The sequence below is a fragment of the Urocampus carinirostris genome, chromosome 5, assembly GCF_059441175.1.
Source record: "Urocampus carinirostris isolate Australia breed hairy pipefish chromosome 5, RoL_Ucar_1.0, whole genome shotgun sequence".
Taxonomy (NCBI): Eukaryota; Metazoa; Chordata; class Actinopteri; order Syngnathiformes; family Syngnathidae; genus Urocampus; species Urocampus carinirostris.
The window spans coordinates 27,987,169-28,007,141 of NC_142353.1; the positions used below are offsets into that span (position 1 = coordinate 27,987,169).

At 37.1% G+C, this 19,973-nt stretch overlaps 1 protein-coding gene across 1 annotated transcript; it reads left to right on the forward strand.

Moving 5' to 3' along the window:
- The first annotated feature begins 7,738 nt into the window (after nt 1-7,738).
- aqp3a (aquaporin 3a) lies at nt 7,739-18,052 on the forward strand. Its single transcript, XM_088336385.1, has 6 exons — nt 7,739-7,926; nt 13,484-13,610; nt 13,684-13,821; nt 15,325-15,440; nt 15,503-15,720; nt 17,214-18,052. The coding sequence occupies exons 1-6, from the start codon at nt 7,819-7,821 to the stop codon at nt 17,425-17,427; spliced, it is 921 nt and encodes a 306-aa protein (XP_088192511.1). The 5' UTR covers nt 7,739-7,818; the 3' UTR covers nt 17,428-18,052.
- Nucleotides 18,053-19,973: the final 1,921 nt, after the last annotated feature.

Here is a 19,973-nt window from a genome sequence, read left to right on the forward strand (position 1 = left end):
ATGTTTTTGAGGAATGAACCAAAACATAAGTATGTCTCGTTTATGTATGAGTTGTGCTCGTACATGGCTTGCCAAGAGCATGGACTTGCACAATATTCTGATGGCTATAACTAGCATCTCTTCTGTAAGGGGAAAAAAAAATAAACAAAATGTCTGAAAAATCAAACAAAAAACTTTAGTTTCATTTTCCCATTGTTTTGCACGTCAAGACCTACCAGAAGCATAGACTAGAATATATATGGATAGATACAACTGGCAATTTTGTCTTAAGGCAGAAAATATGGAGATATCCTGTAGAAATCAATCAAAACACATTAGGTGCTGCTTCCTGTCTATTTACAAGTTGTGCTCGTAGGTGGCTTGTCGGAAGGATAGATTAACACTACGCTAAATATCACATGTGTCAAACTCATGACGCGAGGCAAATATTTTTATGTGGCCCGCGAGAGCTTAAAATGTCTGAACATCTAAAAATAAATTGGTCGAGAGTGCTTTGACAAAAAATAAAACTACATTTCCCACAATACTTGCAAAGTGACAAGGTAGCGCCACTCCACTGCAGTGTTTCCTCCATATGTATGCCATTGAGTAGATTTTGCGTTTATCATTTGTTTCTGTCTTACAAGTCCCACGTGGCTTTACAGCATGTGAATATCCGAAGAAGAAATAGGATTACAAAAATGTGTTTAGGCCTACATGCAAGGGTAATTGGAATACGAAAGTACTAACCCAACCATTGAAATCGGAATGGTTGCTTTCTTATTACGCCTTGAATCGGAAGATGTGGTTCACATATACAGTTTATAATCCAATTATTGCCCGTATCTCAATTTACCCACTGTGTATGAGGTCCCCTTTCCTCACATGGTTGATCTGTTCCTTTCTATGATTTTTTTCATTAAAATTCAAACTGTATCTTTGTATTAGGTGTTCCGGGTTGTTGGGTTGGGGTAAATTTTCTTTTACATTGAATATTTGATACAGTAATTTAAGTTGCGATTTGTCATACGATAAGTGCTGCACTGATAAATTTTGATACGTAAAAGTTGCATGTTTCATAAAATGTCACAGAAAAATGCCTGGCATATTAAGGACATTAACCGCAGACATTGTTGCTTAGGCAGATTGTTAATTGCGCAAGACCGTCAACAGCAAGTAAGGCGCATTTCTCGTCATGCTGACACACCGAGATGTCATGGGGTGTGAAGCATGTGCAGCTGTTGTCAAAGAGTGTTTTCGACTTCAGCTTAATTATAGGGAAAGTGGAAATGTACTAGACATGTTTTATGCGCCGGTGAAAGCATCAACAATTCTATAAAATTCAGCGACGATAGTCAAGTCGAGTATCTTGATTGTTGTCTTGCAAAATGCAACTTATATTGCAGTGACAAAAATACGGTGTGTTGATACTTGAGTTTTGTACCAGGATGCAGCCACAAATTGAGCAATGCGGTTTTGTCATTAAAAAACATGCTGCACAAACCTACCTTTCCTGAAGCAATGTGCTAGTTGTACTTTTATAACAATGGAAAACATCTGCTACCACCCTGTCAACTAAAGAAGTAAACACATCTGGCTTACACATGCTTAATATCCTCAATTATCAAAACTGGGGAAAACAAGGTACGCTGAAGCCTGCATACAGTTGTTGTTTGGATCCCTTAACCCCTAGGGTCATAGCCCCATTTCCTGAGGTGTGTCTTGGGCAGGCACAGCCTGGTGCCGCCCATCCCCATACCTGTTAACCTCCACGGCTCCATGCCCTGACAAACTGTCGTATGTTCCCTTACAAAATACAAAATAATCTTACACCATATCTTTTTCAAACGTGTTTATTTATGTAGTTTAATATGTTATTTTGTACATGTGTCTTGTTATATCATTCTGTACATATTCTTAATAACGTTTTTGCCGTGGCTCTTTGTATCAGCTACTTTCACGTCTTTTTTGCAAGCAACACAATACGAATATTCCCCACCTTTCTTCGAAGCTTGTATTAATCCCTCGTATCGTACTGACATTTGCTCCCACTGTTTGTGATGCTCGCCTCTAACATTTAACTTGCGGCGTTTTAATTCAGGTTTGGCCATTGCGACTTGATGATTGTACCCAAAGAAAATTCAAAACTATCTTGTAATGTAGGCCTACTGCTCTGCTTTTGCTTTTTTCACGTCTGATCGGAATGATGCATGATGGAAAATCCACAGGCAGCAGACTTATGCGCACAGTAGCATCAAACCGCTCGCTTAGTTTGCAACGGAAAAAAAAAACGACAGGCCAACATGTGTTTCCACCCAATCTTGAACTGGGGACGTTTTGCATGTAGGGCGAATGTGCTGTCCACTGCATGAAGGAAAGATGCATACAGTTGTATGAGTTTCGAAAAGAAATGCTCAAGACTTGCATTGCTTCCTCACAAACCTTTTGAGTTTAATTATTCCTGGAAAAGAACAAAATAAGCTGTAGCGTGGTCTGGTTTCACTGCTGGTAAGTATTCTGTGTCATCAACGCTCACCAATGATGCAGTGTACAAATACAGTAATGGGTACGAGTTCAACAGAAACATGCCAAACTCATTTGTCTGGGATGGGCTCCAGCACCCCCGCGACCCTACTGAGGTTAAGCAGTGCAGATAATGGATGGATGGATGTTTTTACAAATCAAATTGAAGTTTCTTGAAAGGTGCAATACAAAAACAATTTTGATTGACTTATTTATATCTTGAGTTGATTATATAATATTCTTAATGTTGTTCTGTTCACAGATTTTATTTAACTAAAATTAATTATAAAAATAATTTGAGAATAAGAAGAATGTTTACAAACTATACAATATTAGTTTTAATTTTTTTGGCCTGGTGACCTAAACATGCACGATTTCTTCAACCACGCCCAGCTTCTTATGTATCCGCCAATCAGCGTCTTTTAGCTGTCCCAGCTGTGTTTTATTCTATCCCCAATTAAACCGAGCACACGTTTCTTTTTATCGTTCTTAATGTATTTGATAGTATTTCTAGATTTAATTTAGTTTGTGAGTTCTTTGGGGTTAATTATTCTAATTAATTTATTCCATGTGCCAGTTCATATTTAGGATTGGCCGTGACGTAACGACTCAGAGAGTTCTCGGATTCTCATACAGTTGGTGAGATTGGATTTTTGCTAATGCTAATTTTGCAATATATAAATTGTTTTTTTCACCCCAGTTTTTAATGTTCTACCAAACACAGAAACAAAATATTTAAATGGATGTCAGTTTAAGATGAAAAGACGAAGAGATACAGTAATGATTAACTTCTGTTAACTAGCTAAACAATTACGAGCTCAAAAAGTAAACATTTGAACCTATACTATCCTATGTATCACACTTATGACCGCCATGTTTGCCTTAAAAGCTATTTACAATTTGTAAATTAAGTTAAAACAAACTGATGTTAAGTATTTATAGGTCAAGTCATGTATATTTGTATAGCCCTAATCACAATAAGTCTCGAATGGCTGTAAACAAAAGAAAGAAGAAAAGAAAGAAAACGAACAGAAAAAGAAAGCTAGAGAAATAACAAAAATGAAGAGAAAAAAATTGAGGGATAGAGAAAAAGAATCGCAGAAGAGAAAAAGACTAAGGGAGAGCAAGAAAGAGAGAGGGGAAAGCAAAAGAAATAAAAAGAATGAAAGAAGAAAAAGAGAAAAAAGGGAAATAAAGACGAAGTAAAGAAAAAGAGAAGAAAGAATGTTGCTAAATCAGTCTTGGCTTCTCTGGCCACCTTGATTTGGACAGGAGAAAAAAATGTGCATTTAATGACATCACATTTGATAATGCCACCGTTTTAAATTATTACAGATTTATATTTCAGACAAAAAGTGAATTTTTCGCCTTCCGTGTCTCATTGCGGTGGTTAACATGAATCAGTAAGACGTCGTCAAGATTCCTGACGCAAGTAAACTTCCTGAGATGATTCATATGCCCGCTGGGCTTTTTATTTGTGGTAAGGCACGTCAGCATTTTTTACCTAACCCGCTCAAAATGCTTGGGGTTATTGACAATTTTAGGTGCATTGATTTTGCTTTTTATAATGGAAATGAATACAGTATACCCCGGGCATACAGCATCCCTTACTCACAAAGTTTTTGCCTTGTGGTGTGGAATAAAACGATTTTTGACCCATTTTAACAGCATTTTGCCCTTTATTCGGCATCCATAACAAATGATTTTGTCTGCACAAAAAGGTACAGATTTCACACTTGTCTGTGTATATGATGAGTTGGATCTCTATTGGTTGAAGTCAAATTAAATGCTGGTTTGCGCCACAGCATAAGGAAAATGCTAATATGCTATTGGCTGAACTATCTCCCATAGTGCCTTTATCTTTCTTCATTCAGTTCAGAAACATGTATGCTTTGTAAAGACTTGGCGAGTCGGTGATAAAATACTTCTTTTTTTGCACTGTGTTTATTCGCTATGGGTCCAAAGTGCTGAGCCAAGTTTAGTGTCCAAACTCTACTTTATTCCAAAACAGTAAAACTGAAACATACGACGAAAATACAGTGAGTCTGACACCACAGCACAAACGATTGACAAAATCCTCAAAGCAATTATACGAACAAAAGAATGTGATTTCACTTTCTGATGAAAGGTCTCCTTCAAAATTAAGGTGGAAAACAAACTAATTTCAAATAAATGTTTCCTGGGGGACATAACAGAGGCATATAAAGCAATAAATGCTTCTAGGGGCATGCTAATCCTTGCAAGTGCAAACTTTAAAACCGGTTTCACTTATAATCCACAGTTCCTCCCACCCCCTTCTGCATCCACCTGCCACTCCACTTGACCAGCTCAAGCAGCTCGAAAGGTAAATACAATTTTCGTTTTCCATTAAAATGCATATACTTTTTAGGTTATTTAATCATATGCACATATATAACCCATTAGTTGTACCTAATATGTACTATTTTGTTTTTAAATAATTTTCTACTGGGGTTTTAGCTAATTAACATTGACTTCTTTCCCTCGCTCTACAGCAATTTCAATTTGAGATCCACACCTCATACCGGAATCAAGCCGTATCCCAGGCGTCTACTCTAGATATTTATTTATTTTTTTTCATTCTTTTCAAACAAGGCAACTTTTTTTGTGAGTCTGTCCACAAAAACTGCAATAGTACATGCCGCTAATCCTCCTTGATAATTTGTTGGGCAATAAAATGGGCACAGCTTGTTTAGAGGATGAAATCACACTTGATTTACTCAATGACTGCATTGAGCTCCTAAAAGGTTCCTAAAGGATGTTCTCACAGCTCAATTGAAACCCGAAACGGGTCATAGAATAACGTGCAATGATAAAGTTACGGGAAACAAAACAAAACGCACACAAAAAAACGAGTCAAACCACAGAACAAATGTTGACAGGTCCAAAGCTTGGGCTTCTTTTATTTTAGTAGATTATTATGTATACATATACTCTATATGTATGTATCCATATACCGTATTTTCCGCACTATAAGGCGCACCGGGTATAGGGCGCACCCCGAAAAAATAGTTTTTGGTCCTTTATTTGACATACATAAAACGTACCGGATTATAAGGCGCTACAATGGGAACGTCGACAAAACAGTCAGATAGTTCAGTAAAACTTATTACCCCCTTAACATTCCCAAAGCTTGCAAAGAAGCAAATACGTGTCGAGAACACGTGCGGATGCGGTGTCTGTACGATGTCACTCAAATGCATCGTTCCAAATATCATTCGGAAGGTTAGAGTCTCGAGATTCAAGAAATACCAACCATTCCTTAGTTTCTATTTTCTTTATCGCTCGCAACTTTACTGTGCATATGACAATAGACACTTGGAATTGAGTTTAACTTAAAAATAGACACTCCATTTCATCCATTATCTGCACCGCTTATCACAGAAATATCGAGTTCAGTCTGAAACAAGATACAGGGAAAATATATAGCCGGAGTAGCTCACCGAAGTTGTTGTGTTCAATAATAATGTGCAACCATGGTCCTCTTATATCCATGAGTGTAGTAAATCCAGGAGAATAAAATATTTACAAATACAGAATAGTAAAAAATGCTTTCTTTATGCCGTCAACCCAACGTGTGATTCACATTCATCTTTTTCGGCCAATTGCGAGCTTTGTTTTGCCGCTTTAGCCTATGCCAGCCTGTAAATGATAAAAAGGATCCGACCCCTTTACCTCCGAATAACTTTAGCCAATAGTGATCGATTCAACTGATGATTGACACATTTTTTTCGGCCAATTGCAGGCATTGTATTGCCGCTTTAGCCTATGCCAGCCTGTAAATTATAAAAAGCATCCGCCCCCTTTACCTCCGAATAACTTTAGCCAATAGTGAACGATTCAAATGATGATTGACACATTGGTTAGCCAATGAAACGCCGGTAAATAAATCCCAGCATACACCGCGGACTACTTGGCGTTCGGGGGAAAATCTAGTCGGCGGCTGCTGCATTAGTTGCAAGACTTTGCGAGCTAATATTGATCCATAAATAAGGCGCACTGTATTATAAGGCGCATGGTCAGCTTTTGAAAAAAATAAAGGCTTTTAGGTGTGCCTTATAGTGCGGAAAATACGGTACTCTACATGTATGTATACATATACTCTATATGTATGTATACATATACTCTATATGTATGTATACATATATATGTAGTTAGTTGGATCCCTTAACCTCTAGGGTCATAGGGGGACCATTTCCTGTAGTGTGTCCAGGGCAAGTTCATCATCATTTCCAGGCCAGCATTTTTTTTAATTAACAATGTAAATGGTCTGCATTTATATAGCGCCTTTCAAGTCACTGAAGACCCCCCAAAGTGCTTTCCAATGTGCTTCACACTTACTCATTCATGCAAGATGCCTACCTGCTTATCAAGGGCATAGGGGTTTCAGTGTCTTGTCCAAGGACACTTCGACATACAACTCGGGGGAGCCGGGAATCGAACCTTCTTCTTGATCCTAAGACGAGCGCTTTACCTCCTGATCTACTGCTGACCTGACAAAGCTGGGAATCAAACCTCTGAATGTCCTTCAGAGTATGATCATTCATCAGATACACCAAAGTGTTGTTTCCCTCGTCGTGCGTTTTTGCGTTTATTTCTTTCAGGACAACTTTTTGTTAAAATTTTTAACATTCGTCTCTGGTACCGTTACTCAAAATGGTGTGATAATGAGATAAAATCGAATGCCTTTTCGTATGTTTATCAGGGGTGGTCTTGTGCTTAGGATTCGGCGCTCTCACCATTGCAACCCAGGTTCAACTCCTGCAGCATCTAATAGTTTGCGACTGTGGTCAGTGATATTTTTCGATTGATCAATCATTGCAGAAATAAGGTAATTATACTACCGTAAAACCTCGTGTATCACGTGCACACAACCTTTGAGTTACGCATTATACACATACAAATATGGAACATGCTATAAATTAATACAAATATTTAACAGATTTATAAAAACATTTCTAAAATATGCCCCAAAAATCAGATTCTGGCATTTGTGTAACATTTATTGATTTACACTACCTAATCATGTTAACTACAGTGCCTCAGCACATCACCGTTACATATGAAATGCTTCTACATATCAACCTGTCAGACATAAGAAACGTGAGCCAGCGACGGCATGTTTCGTCCGTGAATCACAGAGTGGCCCTGTGGGCGTGTTTTGGCGGTGATGGGCGGAGCCGTCCTCAAAACTGGCACTTACCCAGTCCCGAGTCTCTGCTCTTTATAAGACCAGTCTGGTCCTTCCAGCTCTACAACTTCACATCCGCTCAGAGAAACTGACTGCTTACCGGCGACATGGGCAGACAAAAGATCTACTTGGAGAAACTGTCCAAGACCTTCCAGATCCGCAACCTTCTCCTTCGCCAGGCCTTGGCAGAATGTCTGGGCACACTCATCCTTGTGGTAAGTGCCGATGGAATCATGGAAATCTATATTATTTTTATTGGGAAGAAAAATCATTTTTTTAAGTGGCATTTGATCTTCTATTTCTAGTAAACTAAGCAAATGTCTAGTGACAATAACCCCAAATCTCTTGTCTTGAAATGTTCCATACAGATTGCAAAGAGTCATCTTTATATGAAAAAGAATGACGGAAATTTATTTTACTTGTCTTGTGAGTGAGAATTGAGATTTTAAGACGTATTTCATCTGTTTTGTCTTGTAAAAAGAGCAAATGTACATATAAAATAACCCAAATTGTCGTATCAAGCGCATGGCTGATTAATTTTGTATTTGGGAGGGAAGAGGCATTTAAGTATAAAATCAATTAAAAAAAAATTCTGTACAGACAGCAAAGTTATAGGAAAAAATTGTAAAAAAAAAATAAAATACAATAAAATGAGTTTGTTCCATTTTGTAGTAAAATGCAAATTTATATGAACAACTTTTCTTGTAAAACAAGATAATGTATACTCAAAGAATCAAAATGCTCTTACAGTGCTTGTATTTTTTTTCTTACATTGCTAGAAAATATTTCTTAAATCAAACAAAATTATCTATTATGTCCTGGATAAGTTCATTAAGCTTATTTGAAGAATGTTTTTCCTATTTTATATGAGAGATCATTTGAGACGATCAGTTCTGTTGCAGCAGAGCATGCACCAAATTATCTATTTACAGCACTCGGTATACCGAGACGGTCTCCCAACCAACCAGGTCCAACCCTGCTTAGCTTCCCGAGATCGGACGTTCTTAGGGTGGTTTGGCCATAAAATGGTATTGTTTTATTAATATACTTGAATAAACTGGTACTTAAATGAGCCAAATCATCTGCTAATGACCTAAGTTTTTGTTATTGACGATGTAGAAAGATCAATATAACTCGACAATGTTTAAACTATGTTCTCCACCTCCTTTCAAGTGATTTTTCTACTTTTACTTTTATCCTACAGCACAATCAATGACTTGTTGAATACAAACGTTCAGCTTAATCAATTTTCTGTGACAATGTTTGCCCAGTAATCTGCTAAGTCAACTCTGTTTTGTTAAGGCCAACTGCACACAACAAAGCGAGTGTTGGTTGAAATGTAACCATGCAAATGTTTGGTCTGCATTATTGACATGAGGGTATTTAATATAAAGGTTGGCAACAAAGACTGCCTACATAGGATGTTATGATGTGTATTGTTGAATGCTTGCAAAATGCTTAAAATATTTCATTGAATTACTCAGAAAGTGTTTTACGAATTAGCCGTAGATTGAACACATCCCACACAGGAAAAAAACGTTTGAAATTATGTTAAAAAGATGCTAAGGTTCCAGCCAAAAGTTGAAAAATGTTTTTGTTTTCTTACAAGACTTTTGGGGGCCAAATGTGGACCATTTTAAATAAGGTTAACACAATAAAGACTGTTTTTGGACTACATTGAGTCCATGTTGAACACAACCCAACTTTAACATGTATTTTTGACTGATTTACAGTGTGATGTCTTCTTAGATGGACAACATTTCAGAAAAATTGATTTTACAGAATAAGTCTCATTAAATATGCCTAAGAAACCAAAAGGGTTTGATTTAAGGTAGATTAAATTGGCTAAACATTTTAAAAACCTATGTTTGGTCCACCCCAAACGTATGTATTTTGTAGTTTGAAAAAAAAGGAGATGTCAGGCTATTTAAATAGTAGTCTTCACATGATTTCAGAATGAGCTAGGTTGCAGTTTCCCTTAGAACAGTGTTTCTCAACTGGTGGGTCGGGACCCAAAAGTAGGTCGCGGGCCTTTGCCCTGGCAAAATAATGCTAAGAAAAAGAAAAAGTGGAGGATCTACACAGTAGATAAAGATATGCCCTGCTTGATCTTTTCTTTCTGTTCAGTCAATCCGTATTGTGTTTGAGAAAGGACGACATCCAATTTTATCCTGATTTAGTTTATTTTATGTCATTTGTCTGTCTATAATAATGGGTCCCAAGAAAAATTGTGATAAGGGGAAAGAAAAGTGGAAAACAATGATCAGGTTGAGAAGGAAATGAATCTGAAATACAAAAATATTGTATAAGTTTTGTCCATTAAAGCACTGTTTGAGGTACAGTAAATGCTTTAAAATTGTTATACTTTTAGCTCTTTATTAACCAGTATATTGATCCATATTATCTACACAATTAAATAATAATTGTTGTTTAGGTAGGTAGACGATTTGTTAATATTTTTGGGTACGAACTCAGTCTCATTTTGTTTTTGGAAAAAAAATGTTAATATATTCTACTATCTCTGCTTTGAACTGGACATTCCTTTCATTCAAAAGATTTGAGAAGTGGAATTTCTTTTGTTAATTTGGGTCAGAGCTCATCATTAGGGTGGAATGGTGGATCCTCATGTCAAAGCAGTAGGCAACCACTGTTTTAGAAAACGTTAACCTGGTGGTCAGCTTAAAATCGGTGGGTGCTTATGATAAACGACGTATGTTTAATCGTGTTCCTATCGTATATATTAACCAGGTGACATGCTAAACTTATAAAGCACTGGTAGAAAGAATAACAAACTACCAGTAAGTATTGCATTTATTATTTCCCTTACAGACTTCCGGCTTATTGACAAAAAACATTCCTTAGCAGTTACCCAAACAAGCACAATGACAAAAGGCGTGTACGGCACATCAAGGAAAGTACGTTGCATTGAGATGATTCCACTTCCGAGTGTCACTCGCTTTTCGTGACGCAAGTCAATTTTCCGCTGGAGATAAAGCAAAAAAGGGGATTTGGATAATCTTGGGTGTGGGTACTTGAGGTGTGAAACTCTACTTATTTGCTAAGGATTTTTTCTTTCTGCTAAACAAATAAGAAAAAAATATATGAAGGTTGGAAAAAAAACTACTCTTCCTTTATGTAAGTCAAAATGATGACAGAGAAGAGTTTTGTATTTTTAACCTACTAAAGTCCCCAAGATGGAAAAAAAATACTACCAGATGTTTGTCGTGATATTTTGTTTTTTTACGAGCTTGCCAAAGGCTGCGCTTCTTGCTGAATCAGTCTCTTTAACTCTCTTAGAAACCACTTATTTCCCCCCCAAAAGAAAAAAGATGGTTTAACAAGACATTAACAAACTTTATAAATCAGTAAAGCTAGCTTGAATTTTATTTATTAGGGGTACGATGTATCAAGTACTTTTTTTTAATATACATTTCTATATATTATGTGTTGTTGTTTTTTTTAATTAATTAATTTATTTATTTTTTGTATCTTTAAATAGCATTTTCTATCCATTTTGATTTTTTCCCTTTTATATATAAGTAAGTTTTTTTTTATACGTTTGTAGTTGTGGCCAACGTTTTGGTCCCTTCCCCAAACCTTTTATATATATGTATGTATGTAGGGTTCATTATATATATATATATATATATATATATATATATATATAATGAACCCTACATTGTTTGAAGTAAGTACTGTGTTTTAATGTTTGGCCATGGATAAAAATTCCAAGCAAATCATCTGCTTCCAAAGTAACATTTTTGACATTTTCTTTTAGTGATAGTGGTGACAAGATGATAATACAGACACAAAGAAGCTTGTTTAGTTCTGAGCAGATTCTTTCGCAATAGACTTTTGTTCGTAAAATAATGATACTTTTAATACCTTGGCCTGACCTTGACTTCCTAACAAATCACCAAAATGATCATAACATACTTTTGACGGTAGCAGTCCATGCCAGGATGTCAACTGGACTCTTGTCTGATTGGCCCTTCTGGCAAATCATTAAAATCTGTCTGGAACATAATAACATAATAGCATTTTAAACCAGACTGACAAAATCTAAATAAGAAGCGACAACATAGGTTGCTTTTCATGCTGTGTTGAAAAGTAAAGGAGCATGTCTAATGTGCACCGGGAGGTCATTCCATATTTTGACTTCCATCCGCTTGGACTCAAGTAACTTCAGATGCTGACCTGGGGGAAGTGAGTAGGATATGAGCGGGTAATTCCGTCTACGGATTTGGAAAGCATTCAAAGAATTTTACGATGGACCGCAGAGTGGACAGGCAGTCACCACGTGGAAGTGGGAATATGCGTTATTGTATCATAGAACCGCAAACAAACATTTGTTGAAACGGGAATCACAGTGCCTTGGGCCCTGTTCACTCCAGAGCAAGAAATATGAAAGCGACTAAAAGTTGATTCATACGTGTGGGAGAAGAGGCATCACACACTTACACTCTCTATGATTTGCTGTTCTCCTAGCTTTTTTTTTTTATATCTTAGAGCCGATTAATATGATCATAACAGGTCATATGGTTCACTCTTTGATAGGGAATTTCACAAGTGGGTTTCTTGCAATTCTCTGACAAGAACTCTGTGCACTCAATTTTTGAAAAAAAAATGTGCCATTTGTTCTTTTCTTTTCTTTCTGGGACTAAAAGTCAAATTTATTTGTTAAATTATTGTTTTTTTCTATTTTTGAAGGAAAAATATAAATTGCTAAGCCCACAAAGGGGCGAATTGACTTTGTATTATTTTGTCAAATAAAAGCCAATTAATTTCTTCTTTGTTTAATCAAACATATCAAACATATAGGTCAGTCATAATTTAAATTCATAGATGAATTTCATTAATCCTCTCACTCAAAAATAAAATTATTTAGCCCAAACAGTCAATATTCTTATCTCATCTCATCAGCCGTACCGCTTATCCTCATTAGGGTCGCGGGGGGGGCTGGAGCCCATCCCAGCCATCTCCGGGCAGTGGGCAGGGGACACCCTGAACTGGTTGCCAGCCAATCGCAGGGCACACAGGGACAGACAACTCATTCGCTCATTCACACCTAGGGACAATTTGGACCGGCCAATTCACCTGAAATGCATGTTTTTGGAACGTGGGAGGAAACCGGAGTGCCCGGAGGAAACCCACGCAAGCACGGGGAGAAGATACAAACTCCGCACAGGAAGTCTCAAGCTGGATTTGAACCCACGACAGGTTCCCATGACATGAACTGTGCCGCACAAGCGCTAACCACTGCGCCGCCGTGCTGCCCACAGTCAATATTATTCATACAAATTATTTACTGTTTTCTAATATTTGAATTGAATTGAATGGTCTTTGTCATTGATAACACATAGTAAACATTACAATTAGATTTCATATGGGACTCTAGGATAAATATCTATTAAATACAGTACTGTACCTAAAAGAAAATAAAAGAAATAATGTAAGGATGAATAGGCAAAATATATACAAAGTAGTGCATAGATTCTCGCCCATGTTGGGATAATTGTGCAATTAAAATAGTGTATCATGACAATTGTGCAAAGAAAAGTAGTGCAATAACATTCAGCAGCAACAAAAATTGCCATTCTGTAGTGATTCTTGTTGTCTTGGAGATTAATAACAATTTTTATGTATTGTGTATATTCATTTTTCTGTTACAGGGGTTGTAATAGAAAACAGATTTGTTTATCCAGTCCTCCTATTTCTTGACAGATAAATCGATTATTCAAATTTGTTGTTCCTCTCCACTTGGGTTTGTAGATGTTCGGCTGCGGCGCCGTGGCTCAATTGGTGCTGAGTAGCGGTTCTCACGGTTTGTTCTTGACAGTCAACTTCGCCTTCGGTTTTGCCGCAACTTTGGGCATCCTGGTTTGTGGCCAAATATCAGGTACGATTAGAACTTGTGCATAAAAATCAGACGAGAGATGCACTTACGTTGGCTGTCTTTGTCGTTGTGGCAGGAGGTCATCTGAACCCTGCGGTGACTTTCGCCTTATGCTTGCTCGGAAGGGAACGTTGGAGAAAGTTCCCCATGTACTTCCTCTTTCAGACCATTGGTGGTTTTCTTGGTGCTGCCATCATTTTTGGAATGTACTACGGTGAGGAAGGCTGAAAAAAAAATGTTGTTTTCAGTTGAGAGATGTATTAGTGGTATATTGAGCCTATTTTAACTGAAGGTCTAAGAATAACTTTGTAATATAACAATAAAAACATTGTAATAACATAAGTTTTTTTTTTTTAGAAGTGCATATGAAACTGGTAGCCTTTTACGCCAATCAGCAAAAAAAGTAGCTCTCTGTTTCAAAAAGGTTGTGATCCTTAATGTAAATAGTATGTTCTTCATATTTTCCAAGAGGCTCAAATTCTACAAAAGCTTCACATATTGTTTATCATACCCACACTCGATTGCTCATCCTGTAGCACCACACATTTTTTCCACCATAAAGATGTACCCACCTAAAACCACTAACTCTCTCTTTAAGGAAAATGGTCAAATTCTAAAATAGAAATGACTAAAATATCCCTTGTACTAGAGTCCAAACCAAAGGTTTCTGTCTGAGTCATTATTTTTGGAAACTATACAAATACAGAGTCTCCATTGGATACTCCTCATATGCCCAAGACATTAATGGGGAAAAAAAGATCACATATCTGGTGTGTTTCTTATCCAGCCATCCAACCATTACCTGCACCGCTTATCCCCAGTAGGGTGGCGGGGGTGCTGGAGCCCATCCCAGCCATCCTCGGGCAGTGGGAAGGGGACACCCTGAACTGGTTGCCAGCCAGTCGCAGGGCAGTACGTAAATCAATAATTAAAATGATCATAAATACAGAAGAACTTACATGTTATGTTAGATAATATCAACAAGTGGAATAATCAAAATTTTGCCTTTGTAGCCCAGGCAAATAAAATGTTTTGTACAATATAAATGTGTTTTTGTTTTTCGTGCAAAATAACCCAAAAAATGGGTCAAATCGGGGCTGGCCCAGATAAGTTAAGTCCGATGACCCAAATTGTGTTGCTGTATTTTCTACCCAAGTTGTTTAAAATTGCCAAGCCCCCCAAAAATGTTCATATTTGAATTGTACCCAAAATAATCATTTTGTGCAAAATAACCCAATAAACGTAACCAAATAGGATCTAGATAAGGTCAGTCCATTGACCCACATTGAGTTGCTTTATTTTCTTATAATTAAAGTTCCAAATATCTAATTTCTAATCCAAATAATCTGTATGTGAATAATTAGCCAACTAACATGGTATATTGGATCTTGTTCGGATAAGTTCAGTCACATCCCGCAAATTGGGTTGCGTTTTTTCTACCCATTTGTTTCAAGCATGAAGGTTCCATAATGTTATTTTCATATTATAATTCCAACAAAAACAACACTTTAGTGCAAAATAACCCAATAAACAGGTTTACATTAAGTTTGGGTCAGATTAGGCCAGTCCATTGATACAAATTGACTTGCTATATGTTCCACTCATTTTTAAAAAAAAAAAATTCGCGTTAAGGCTGCAAAAATATTAACATTCCAAATTGGACCCAAGGACAATAACTTCTCATCGCTCGGGTCTAATCAACCAATTGATTTTTCAGATGCCTTGTGGGACCATCCCGGTGCATTCAATGTCACCGGACCCAAAGCCACAGCTGGAATTTTTGCCACATACCCTGGAAAACATCTCACCATCGTCAATGGCTTTTTTGATCAGGTAAGCTTCCGAAAATATTCTTTAGAATTCCTCAGCCTTACGACTGGCATCCTTACCTGCAGATTATCGGCACGGCAGCGCTGATCGTTTGTATTCTAGCCATCGTGGATCCGTATAATAATCCCATTCCGCAAGGACTGGAGGCCTTCACTGTAGGTTTTGTGGTTCTGGTCATCGGACTGTCCATGGGCTTCAACTCGGGCTACGCCGTCAATCCCGCCAGAGATCTCGGACCTCGGATTTTCACCGCCATGGCCGGCTGGGGGATGGAGGTCTTCACGTAAGTGTGCATTTTTGTTTTAAATTATAACTCGCAACTCGTATTTTAGTTTCCTGAATAGGGCTGCAACCAACGACTAATTTCATAGTCGACTAGTCACTGATTACTGAAACGTTTTGACATAGAATTGGATGATTATTCATTTTTTTTCTTACATTTTACATGGAGTTGACTTAATTATATGGAAAATGATAATAAACACAAGAAAAGTGGGTACAGTAGAAAATCAATCTGATTGAATATATGGAAGATTTAGCTTAGAAGACTTGAATAAAAAAAAAGAACATCTAAATCCGATTAAGCACTGTGTGAGCTCGGTCAAGACATAAATCCATCCGTCCATTTTTAGGGACGGGCAAATGCATGAAAAATTAAAATCAAGAAAACATTTTTTATCAATGTAAACATGGGCTGGGCAAACTTTTGCGTGGCGGACCGCATTTGGTTAAAATTTTTGCTGAAGATGCCAAAAAATTATTGATTGATTTGATTGCCTAGATCTGATATCTCGGCAATGCTTGTCGAAAAAAGAAATCTACTTTTCCTCATGCATATTTATGAATAAATCTACATAAATACATCCACATATACATATTTATATTTCATATTTTTTTTTAACAGACCATTTCATCAAATAGGAATGATAACAGTCATATACTGTATAATGCTCCATTTTATGCACAAAATCTGATAATATGCATTAAAAAAATCTAGAGACAGTGTTTTGAATTTTTCCTTGCCCTCGTGTTGGTTTTAGATCAGGGGATGGTGTAATAATAGTCTGTGGTTTGCAATAATCTGTGGTCTGTGCAGCCTTTCGAGACTCTTTGTGATTAAGGGCTATACAAATAAAAATAACTTGTTTGTTTGCATAAAATTTGATAAAAACATTTATCAATAAAACTAATATATGGGAAAATAGTGTAAATGCCTAAAAATAAATTATTTTAATGTTGGTTAGGTACTCATGAAAAATATAGTTTTAAGGAAACAGAAGCATACTGGGGACAAAAGTGGCTTCACAATTTTTAGTAATACTTAAACTTTTGGTTCGGCAGGCCGGGTTAAAAAAACCTGAGTATGAAGGTTTCTTGAATCGAGTCAGCTTCTGTTTCATTCAACTGTCCGATTTGCTCTTTAAATCTTCGTGTGTCATTGAGTTACTGCTTTGCAAACTTTGAATGTAGTGTTTTTATTTGCCATATTCCGGCTAAATTGCCCTCGGCCTGAGGATGGTTTGTTACAAGAACTTGTTCTTAAGGGTACCATTTCTGTAATTTTATGTTATTTCTTGAGAAGGAGACGCTAATCCACACGAGCGACTCTCAACAAAGATTATATTCATGTTGAGATGCATCACTCTGTTAGGAAACCATATCTGGCGACAATATACGACAATGGAATTAATTGTCGACTATTTCTATTATTGATAATTGTCGACTCATCGTTGCAGCCTTGAAGCTGAAATGTTCTCAAAGCAATCTCCTCTGCAGAACCAGAAATGGTTGGTTCCTGGTTCCGGTTTTTGCCCCCTTCCTGGGCACCATCATCGGCGTGATCATCTACCAAATGATGGTGGGCTTCCACGAGGAGGGAGAAGTCAGAGACCGGAGGAACGCTGAGGCGGAAGAGAACATGCGATTGGCTGACGTGGCCACCAATGACAAGTCCAAAGAGGCCAGCAAGCAAATGCAACTGAGCAGCTAGGTGGAGAATCAGAACCAGAACCAGCTGTGCTCCACTTTTCATTGCCGTTTAACTGCCAGTGGGGTGGGATCTTGAAATGAAGCTATCTGACTTTTTTGTTCTGTATTGCATAATATTTGTAGTAGAAATGTGCACTCTAAAAACACTTGGGGCAAGAAAATAAGCCAAAACGGATGATCAATTTCTTGGTTGACTGTAAGATAATTCCAGCAAAATGAACCAGTTTTTGTGAAAGGGTTGAATAGTGGGATGGTCCAATTTAAATGTAAATAACCATTTTTTAATGTATTTATTTTTTGCACAAAATGTCCCAGCTACAACAAATAGGATTAGTTTTTTTTCAAAATAAATTACTCATTATTTTTTTTAATATATTTTTTTAGAAAAGGGCTTCTTTTGTACAATGTGACCCAGAAAATAAACCGGTTTTGTGTATTTCTAAGAGCAAAATGAGTACAATTTTGGACGTCATTTTAAAAAAATACTTTGTTTTTTTTAACAAAATGACCCAGTCTTTCAGGGTTGTCCTCACTGACACTAAGCAATATTTGGGTTATTTTTGGGTTATTTTAAGTTTTTATTTTTTGTAGGTCAGTGGATGTTTTTTTTTCTCCAGAAAACAAAACTATTTTCCAATCTAACAGAAAGACCTTATTTGTATTTTGGGGCAGTAAATTGGATGTTTTTTTAAAAAAGTCCCAATTTGTGCCGGCCTTTAATTAAACAAAAAAAATACCTAAATATAAGTCTCAAACAGCAGGACCTCGTTTTTTGGGTGGGGTTGGGGGGCAGTGAATGGATGGTTTTTGTCTTAAAAGACCCACATTTTTCTTTCCTTTTTTTTGACAAAAACAACAAATTATTTCTGAAAACAAAACTCTAAAACTCATTGTAATGGGTGTTTGAAACAAAATAAGGGAGTTTAAAAAATGGTTTTGGTCATGCAATTTAAAAGGAAAAGAAAGTATTTTTAAAAATGTATTCTACTAGACCACAGATGTTTTTATTATTTGTTTTAATCCAAACCAACCATTTTAATTTTCAAGGGGACACCCCTTAAGCACAAAACTCAAACTTTTTTTCTTAACTCAACTGTTTTTAGAGTGTTTTTAGAATATATGATAAGTCCGCGGTCTTCAATTTGAAACAGTGTTTTATACGTTGAACCAATGTAGTAGCTTTAAACATTTTATGAAGAGATTTTTACTTTTTAGTATTGAATATCCAAACGAGCACTTGGGTCCCAGTCAGCTTCCAGTCTCAGTCTGGGCAATTTCAATAATGAGAGGACCTTATATTTCACTATGGGAAAAACCTTTCACTCACAAATGTTTACTTTCAGTGTTGGGATTTGTCACCAAACACTTTTTTTTTTCTCTCGTGCAATGGGAAGAATTGCACGCCACTTGTGAATTCACAACTGCACCTTTTTGTGACTTGTCTTTTGGTGCTGAACTGGAATATGTGCTTCTGTGTTTTGTATTGTAAACTAGAGGGTGATTATTTTGTACCGGTACTTATACAATAAATGTTTGTAGCATTTTACTAATGCGTATCACGTTTCTGTCTGTTAAATGTAGAAGTGAAAAAACATACGTACAAATGTGATATTCCTCACTGGTTTTGCCTCCAAAATATAATATAGCTCTTAATTAACCTAGAGTAAAAGTTTATTATTATTTTTATTTTTTTTTACAAAATTTAAAGTATGCAAGGCTATACATTCCAGTTTCAAAACAAGGTGCTACCAGAGTTCTTTTGTTGAAAATGTCACAAAATACTGCAAACAAGGATACTGAAGTATCTACCTTCGGTGCAGACGGCACTGTGTAGACAGAAATGCGCTGTGTGAATAGCTCCACCCAACGCCTATCGCTCACCCAATCAAATTGCTCTGTTTGCCTGGCTGGTGTTTGTTAACAGTTTTTCTGTCAGTATTTTCTAATTAAGTGTGAACCTAATTTTTTTTTGTTCTTCCTTATAAAGGATTTTTTAACGATTTACAGCCAAAATATGGTCTGGTGGTGGGACACCTCGCCTGTAGTGGGGGGTTTGCCCTTTATATACTGGACTGAACCCCTTAATTGAATTGTGCCATGCCAGCTATGTGCACAGTACAATCGAATCTGGTTTGATCAGACGAGATATGCTTGAACTTTACAGACACCTCCTTCTTACGACCATTCGAATATTATTACGTAAAACGGTAGTGTCATGATTACTGATGAGAGGCACCTGAGTCGGCTCCTCTGGCGCCAAATGTCTTGGACGCTGATTGGCTGCTTATCACTTTTTAACCCCCCGGCTTTCTGTTACCGGTTGTCAGACCGTCTGCGAACCTCAGCCCCACACTAGGCAAGCACTTTTGACTCCTGACTCACTCCTGGCCTGATTCCCGTTTGATTCCCGGCACCGACCTCTTTTTCTGAACCCGACTATGTTTCTGCTCCTCCGTCCCGGCCATTGACCTGTTCTTCCCCCCGCTCTCGACAAGCGGTCTGCTACCCATGACCGACGACCACCGGATCACGGGTGCAAGCCCTTTC